This window comes from Quercus lobata, chromosome 3, assembly GCF_001633185.2.
Source record: "Quercus lobata isolate SW786 chromosome 3, ValleyOak3.0 Primary Assembly, whole genome shotgun sequence".
Lineage (NCBI taxonomy): Eukaryota > Viridiplantae > Streptophyta > Magnoliopsida > Fagales > Fagaceae > Quercus > Quercus lobata.
Genome location: NC_044906.1, coordinates 24,101,512 through 24,109,723, shown reverse-complemented (window position 1 = coordinate 24,109,723; position 8,212 = coordinate 24,101,512). Strand labels below are relative to the sequence as shown.

The window sequence follows — 8,212 nt, the reverse complement described above, 5'->3', positions numbered from 1 at the left end:
TTCTAATTGTAATGTTTAGTTAATATCATCAATATACAAAGGTGCACCTTTATAATTCATAAGGCAGATTGGAGAATTGGTAAAAGAAAGGGAATGCCTTGAAGTAAATATACAACCACTGTTTTAAACTAACAAATTGAGAACAGCTGCATACATCTAGTCAAATCTTAGACAATTACAATTTCTGTGAACTATAGACTACGTTTCCTATACAAATGCCATCTTAGATCCAATATGCGGTTGAGCTCATACCTCTTACTGCATGTTATAAGGTAGCTTATTACAATACTCTTACAAAGGCCTCAAAAGTGGATAATCTTCAAGAAGTTCCCGCTCTGACAGGGTGTCATTTTCATTCTGAGGGGTCCACAATACCTCAACTGCCTGCATGAAAACACGAGATATCAGGCATAGATATTTTACACCTACAAGTTCTGATTTTGGAAAAAATTTCATACTTACTAGTATTTTACTTGAGGGAATGGATCCAAGCTTTTGCAATGCTTCTTTCAAGTCCCCACTGCCATTGATGGTGGGGAGCTTATGTACTCCTTCAGCAGCCACCAAGATTGTTATCTGTTTTAAAGAAATTTCAGAAAAACCACAGAAAAGGAGGGGAAAATTTACGTTTCTATTTTTAATCAAATATTTATGTCCCATGACTACCGAGTCATAGATGCTGTGAGTTTATAAAGTTATGTCTATAGAATAGAAAGATGAGATAAAATGCACATAATTTAATCACTTTATACAGGGAGCATTATAATGAGATAAAACTATTGCATTGAGCCACCCCAAGATGTGCACAGATAGAAAAAGGATGCAATCCAAAGATGAACAAAAGGCTAGAGTTCTTGCCATTATTCAGGATAAGAAGAGAGTGAAAGTAAATAACACCTATGCAGATTTATTATGGATCCTATAAAATCATGGGAGCACCTTCAATTGAGATGCAGAGACAAACTGGTTGTGGTCCCAGATTTAAAGGCTAAGTAAACTCGAAACATTTATTATTCCAAAGCATGTCAAGGTCTTTCTTATTACAAAGGTCTAACAGAATTTTAATAGTGAGAACCTATGAAGCACGGGTGCGTTTTGGGACTCGGGTGCAGGTTCGGGTGCGGGACTCGGCAATTTTTGAAAAAGTAGGGTTAGGGTGCGGGTGCGACGGGACTCAGCGATTAAAAAATTATTAAAAATATTTTTATTTATATTTTTAATATATTTTTACTATTAAAATATTCTTAAAAAACACGTTACTATGCCTTGATTCACAAAACAAAGAAAGATGAAGGCAAGAAACACATTACTATGCCTCTGAGGTGGGAATTTCGGCTGTTCCGGCTAGATTCAAGGCTGATTTCAGCCTGTTTCGGCCGTTTTGGTCGCCGGCCGATACAACCCGATAGGGCCGATACGGTCCGATTCTAGCCGAATCAGGCCGATTCGGCGCAAATCAAAGCCGAGTCGGCGTGAATCAAACCGAGTTGGTGAGGAAAAAAAAAAAAACTCTCAAACGCGGCACCGTTGCATGGGCAACCGAGTCGGACGCCGCGTCCCATGTCGGACTCAAGTGCAGCACCCTCCCAGCCGCGTCCGTGCTTTCTAGGTGAGAACATCTAAGAAGAAATTAGGGGGGGGTGGGGGGACAGTGGAAACCTTTGTTCAAATTCATTGTAAAAGGTGAGCTGAGGCTTTGTAATGCTGCTAGGCTAAATGTTGTCATTGCAGCCCTCATAATCCCATTGATTTCATGTGGGCCATAGATTAGTGAATGGTGATATTTGGAAAAAAATTACAAATTAACAAACAGATCAACAGTGAAAGTTCATCTATAGTCTATTAGTCTTTCAACAAGAAATCCAAAATTGATTGTAATCAGACAGAATTAATTTAATGCTGACTTGGTTTTGTTTAGTGGGGCATTTGGTATGGTTGTAGTAGGCCTGTAAAATACCTGAACTGATTCACACCACAAATTTCCATTCAATGGCAAATTCTGAAATTTCTGCAATCAAACTACACAAAACCATGCCTACAACATCCTTCTCATCATGGTTATTCTTCCCCTTATTTAGAATGTAAGTTTGGAGAAATTATACCAGAGCAGTTATAATGTTTCTGGATTTTAAATTACAACAGGAGTTTCTCTCAGATGTGGCTTTTTCATGGAAGGTTATTCGTTAGGTTCTGTTTTCTAACACCACTCTCCAATCCCACACACCAGCCACCCCCCCCCCCCCCCCAAAAAAAACCCCCAAACAAAAAAATAAAGATAAAAGTATATAAATCAAATGAAATAAAATGTCAATCATGTTATCAGAAGATTAGAAAAAACCAATCAAGATGGATTCAGTTCCATCTCATAGACAAACACTGCCGCCTGAACTATGTTATACCATATAACCCAACTAAGTTTACTACTTCTATGACCATTGCGTCAACTTCATCTTAATCCCCACCCACATCCTTCTTTTGACAGAGACAGAGAGAACTTGTTACTTGACACACCATAGAAATGATAATGCTCATGGTATGAAGATAGATAGAACAAAGCACCTTAGTTGTGATTGAAGGAATATCATATATTATTAATCATGCATTTAAATAAAGCAAACCCATAAATAAATAGAAAATTACAACACATTTATGAGTCTAGTCAGCAGCAGATCACCTAAAAACCCAAAGTCAAGCTAGAAATGGAGTATTTTGATATATTCATTTTAACTATAGCCAATTTAGAGATGACCTTACCACTATGTACTCATTGCTGAATCCATTAGCTCTCTGGCTAGATGTACTTTGCTTTTTAATGTTGTTCACATTGACTAGTGTTTCTTCATCAAATTTCCCCCGTTCTTCAATAGAAAGTTGATTGAAGCGTTTCTCTCCGTCCTCCATGCTCCTCTTTATATCCACCTGCAAGAGTGGCACCAGTTAAGCATGCCGTCAACATTGCTGAAATCATGTCAAACCAATTTCTTAATGGGGAGAGAGAGAGAGAGTTTATAAAGAAGATGCCACTATAAGAAGTAATAGCTGCAGGGAATATATTCTGAAGAGGACTGCAGAAATTCTTCCGTATAAGAAATGAAAACATGAACCACATAAAATCCTATGTCCTGGATACACAACTCAGAAATTTAAGTTAATCCCTCAAGAGCTCTAAACAAAATAAAACTTTTCTCCAAGTAACGTTGTCTACGAAACCGAGATACTGATTCATACAGTGCCAAGTTCCAACTGCAAGTGAATGACAAACAGAGAATCAACTAGTTTGTCAGTCACAACCCACAAACACAAGGGGTCCATGTGTGTCTATAACAATAGGCATAAAACAAGTCAACCCTCCCCCAAGCCCTAATGGAAGGTGGCCCCTTCTCTCGTTTGTTTGTTTTTTGAAGAACATTGAACCAAAGTTACCAAACTGTACTTGTTTCCTAACCTCACTTTAGTAGAATAAAAAGTTCTAGGAGATGGTGTTCAACTTACAGCTGAATAACCTGAGATACAATAACTGGGATGCCGAAGCAAAGCTAGCGTTGTCTCTGCGCCCAAAAATTAAGATAGTAAAAACGTCAGAATTTTGATAAAATCAACAACAAAAATTAAAAGAAAGCCCTAGCTTGACATGTTAATTATGACAAGTCTTAGATGATGAAATCAATATAGAGCCAACTTTAATACTGTAATATATACTATAAACACTAGTTCAAATCAACGCCTTGAGGGTGAGGCCATGGATTCAAGACCCATAATGTGCATGTGTAATTATTACTCCACACAGAGAGAGAGAGAGAGAGATCTTAGTTGTACTCATCTTCTGTGTAAAGAAGAGCTAATCATATAACATTACTAAAAACCGTAACAATTAGTATAATAAGTCAACATCACTTTTTCTTAAGAGGATATTATGGATAGATACCAAATTTAAATCTGAACAGGTCAACCTTGTGGTGATGACCCCTCCAGAATCACTATAACGAAACTTTTAATGATTTTGATGCCATTTGGAAAATTCTTTATGAGCATGTAAGTATGAATTAACATAAAATTATAATACCTTGTGCTACAACATATCACCCCCTTAAACAATGTATATATGTGAAATTTTTCTAAAGACACAAGCTAATTTTCTACAGCACTTTATTTCACAAAAATCATTACAAAATTATTCATCCACACATTATTATTTCACCTGTATTTTTTCTTTGTATTTGGGGAAAAAAATCTCTCTATAAATTTAGCTCAATGAATGTTTGTTATCATTGCCTCATAGTAATGCTTGACCTTCGATGTTCTATAGCAAACCTCTCTCTATAAGTTTAACTCAATATGTGATTACCTTGTGATTAGCAGCAGCCCTTACATAAATTTCATTTTTCCTTTATAACATTAAAAATCCTATAATAAATATACAGATTAATTATTTGCAAAAATTAGATTAAATCGATGAATGTCCTAGAGAATGCACTAAACCAATGAAAAGTTTTTATCATTAAATTTTGTTTTAAACTTTATGAGATTAGATGCATGTTTACAATCAACTACTTGGATTATTTATATCTTTCCTATACCATTTTCTCATATTTTTACAACACTGAACTCAATGATTCTAAAACCTCTCACATACAACCTTGTTTTTAAGGAGGGTGAAAGTATCAATTCGGGTACAACCCATTGGCAACTAGGATTAGATTACTTAAAGCAAATGAGGAACCAATTATGCCCATGACAACTAACCTTACGGCAGTAAAATTTGTTTGAATAAATTTTTTAGGGTACATCATTTGTTAATTTGCAAAAGATTACTCATATTCACTAGTAAATGGGCAAATGAAAGATGAAAATCTATTAAATAAAAAAGAAATAAACAACAAATCAGATGAATAATATAAATACTTATTTAGAAGTTCCACCTGTCAATACATAGCTCAAACCCGAAGAGCTAGATGTATCTGCAGTTTCAGCAATCCGATTAAGATCCATTTGAAGTGACCGCCCCATGCCCAGCAACCCAACCTATGAAAGTCAGTAATGAGAAAATTCAGAAGAACTGCTTTCTCAAATTCAAGAAAGATTTTAAGAAGTGAGTCAGAACTCAACTTCCAAACAAAAGCCTCTATGTATGATGTAACAACGCCACAGTTACTTCATAGCCAACTAAATGAACCTACCTTATAAATATGATTAAAAAAAATACACTACTATACCTGTATAACCTAAAACTTCAAATTGCTAAACTATATTTATGACTTTTGGACATTTCCACAATAGTTGAGTACTTGACTTGCAGGGGCAGAAGATATATAATTGGAGCTTATGTTGGTATTATCATGGTTAATGTTCTTTACATTTTTTAACCGTGGAGTTTGCTGAATATGGTAACTTCAGAAATCCCCCAAAGCTTTCAATTCATAAACCCTAAATTCCATGCCAGACTGCACTTACGAACACATTATTTCTTGGTGCTGAATATATTGCTTCGTAAAGCAGAACACAAGATTGATTTAAAAGAATCATTCAAATAATTATCTTCCCCCCTCCCAAAAAAAAAAAATTCCCACTTAAGTCCAACCACCGTAGTCCCATCACAAAGCCCAAGACATTTCCATAAAAAGAAAAGCAACATCCAACAAACATATTTATACTGCGAGTACTGGAGGCCAATAATTTCACCCTTTCTCTTTTCTTGGTTAGCTTTAGATTTGATAGATAAAAGCATCCTCATATGATCATAGATTTTTTGATACATCAATAGTTGGGAGTGAGGGGATTTGAACCCTAAATGTCTCTATTGGAAACATTAGGAGATGCCAGCCAATTGAGCTACTAGACTCTGGGCGCTCTTCTTTTCTTTTTTTGATAAGTAATAAGGATATATATTCAAGAAACTACCTTATGCAGAAAAACATAAGGCAGAGAGAAAAGTACAATGGGAAAGAAAGAGAGAAAAAGAAAAAAAGAAAGGAAAGGGTACTAATTACACAGGAGAGAGCTAAGGAACAAAGGGAGGGAATCAGTAAAGGTGAGTCCCCAAGCCCAAGACCAGTCAAACAGAGAGCCACTGAAAGAGGCCAATAACTGGTCATCCAAACTTTCCATGTCCTCAAAAGTCCTCCTATTTCGCTCCCTCCAAAGACACTACATCAAGAATAATGGAGCTAAGTTCCAAATGCTAGACATGCTTTCCAGGCCAATTCCACCAACCAAATAGAGTGTCCGCAACCAATCTTGGCAAGACCCAAAAAATCCCAAAAGATCTAAATACCAAACTTCACAGCCGATAAGCCTTACCACAGTGAAGTAAAAGATGATCCACCGTCTCCCCATTACAACGGCACATGATACACTAGTCAACAAAAGCCAACCTTCTACCCCTCAAATTTTCTCTATTAGCTAATGACCACTGAGCCACTTTCTCCCCCCATATGGACCGGAGTGTTAGGTTGCAGATTCAATACTGCTAACAAATGTTTTACTTACCAATAAAGATTATTTTAAAAAAAAAAAAAAGAAATCAGCATTTTGACAGACAGAAACAACTGTTACAAAAAATACTAGAATCAAACCAAGAACCTTTTTTTTTTTATTGGTAAGTTACACAAAGTGATCTTAAACCAACTCCCTAGCATCCAACTTTCTCTTACAAGTAAGTGCCATTTGAACCAAAGCTCATTCACTTATCAGTCCAACAAACATTTTGGCCACAAGTACTTGTGTGACCAAAATTCAATCATTATTTTGGACAAAACTTAGGTACAGTTACTCATCTATTCTACCTTAGTTTCCCTGATCAAATTCAACCGGCACAACCATGAAGTTTTTTTGGCTTATTAGTCATCATTTTCAAGGTCACATAATTGAATTTAACAGAATAACATAAGGTGCACCACATAAGAAACTTTTTTTTGACAAGTACACATAAGAAACTATAACTAAGTTTTACCTAGCTTGGTCAAATGAAATTTTATACTAAACAAAACAGTCATTTCACAAACTCTTTAGACAAACATGTCAAAACATCAAAATCAGATAACAAAACCCATGTGAGCAAGTAAAATCAAAACAATCCCAAAATTCTCTCCCACAGTACCTGAAGCTTGAGCACACTGGTTTTCTCAGTGGCAGTAAGCACACCACCCTCCGACCGATCCGAAAGAACCCCCGAAACCAAAACAAACGCTGCGAAACCCATCAAAATGAAGAAGAAACTCGACCCGACCCCCACAGCCGGCCCCATATAAAACCCGCCACCACCGCCGAAAGGCGACGGCGCATAATACGGAGCCGAAAAAGAAAACCCACCTCCCGAATTCCTCGGCACCGAATAACTCCTCGACGATGACGACGAGGAAAACGACCTGCCGCCCATTCGGCCACCGGAGGCGGCCAATGCCGAATTGGGATCGTATAACAACAGCAAACCCAATAGAACAGCGGCCACCGCTGGTTTTCTCAATGCTTTTATGGCATTTAGCAGAGTATTTGCAAAAACCTCAAATGGGTTTTGGGTTTTAGAGTCGGAGGACAAGTCTAAGTCGGTGGTTACATGGTTCTTGTTCTTGTTGGTGAAGATAAAGCATTTAAAACTGAGTTTGGAGGAGGTTTGAAGGTTCAAATTCAAGGCTCCTGATAATTTAACGGGTCTGGCGAATGAGGTGGTGGTGGTTGGAAGGAGCCTAGGAGGAGAAGGAGGAGGGAGGTGGATACAGAAGGTGTGGTTCCATTTCAATGAAGCTGTGGTGGTGGTGGCCATGTAAGAGATAGAGATAGAGAGAGAGATTGTGGGTTTGGTTTTGGGTTTTGGGAGTGAGATATTATTGTTGGTGGTGGTGACTTGAGGAAGAGAATGTGTTGTGGTTTGTGTTTGTGGACTGTGGGGGGGAAAATCTGGGTGATTGTGAATTGGGCAAGTCGTGGCCAGGCAGCTGTGGTTTTGAGTGGACAACCTCATCTCATCTCAATATCAAACGTGTCTTTTTCGTTTTTTTATTCTTCTTTTGGAGGCACGTGACTACATGAGAGTATCACGTGACATTGTATATGTATGTATGTGATTTAACCCCAAAAAAGAAAAAAAAGTGTGATATAATTTTCCTTAAAACACTAGTTTTAATCTTTTCTCATTTTAGTCATTTAACTTTTTTTTTTTTTTTTTTTTTTTTTTTTTTTTACTTTTTTTGAGAAACAGTCATTTAACTTGTATGGC

General features: G+C 37.0%; 1 protein-coding gene across 2 annotated transcripts in view; it reads right to left on the bottom strand.

Annotated features, from left to right (window-relative positions):
- Window positions 1-34: 34 nt before the first annotated feature.
- LOC115980005 overlaps window positions 35-8,212 on the bottom strand; it is a 25,095-nt gene continuing 16,917 nt past the window's right edge. The window contains exons 2-7 of one of the 2 annotated variants that reach the window (XM_031102182.1): window positions 7,097-7,784; window positions 4,920-5,022; window positions 3,493-3,548; window positions 2,755-2,919; window positions 463-576; window positions 35-384 (exon numbers count right to left, since the gene is read on the bottom strand). In XM_031102182.1, the coding sequence (XP_030958042.1) occupies window positions 292-384; window positions 463-576; window positions 2,755-2,919; window positions 3,493-3,548; window positions 4,920-5,022; window positions 7,097-7,759 (1,194 nt within the window). In that variant the 5' untranslated portion in view covers window positions 7,760-7,784 and the 3' untranslated portion in view covers window positions 35-291. Of the gene's footprint in view, window positions 385-462; window positions 577-2,754; window positions 2,920-3,492; window positions 3,549-4,919; window positions 5,023-7,096; window positions 7,897-8,212 lie in introns of those variants that run through there. The other variant, XM_031102181.1, reaches the window with a different exon arrangement.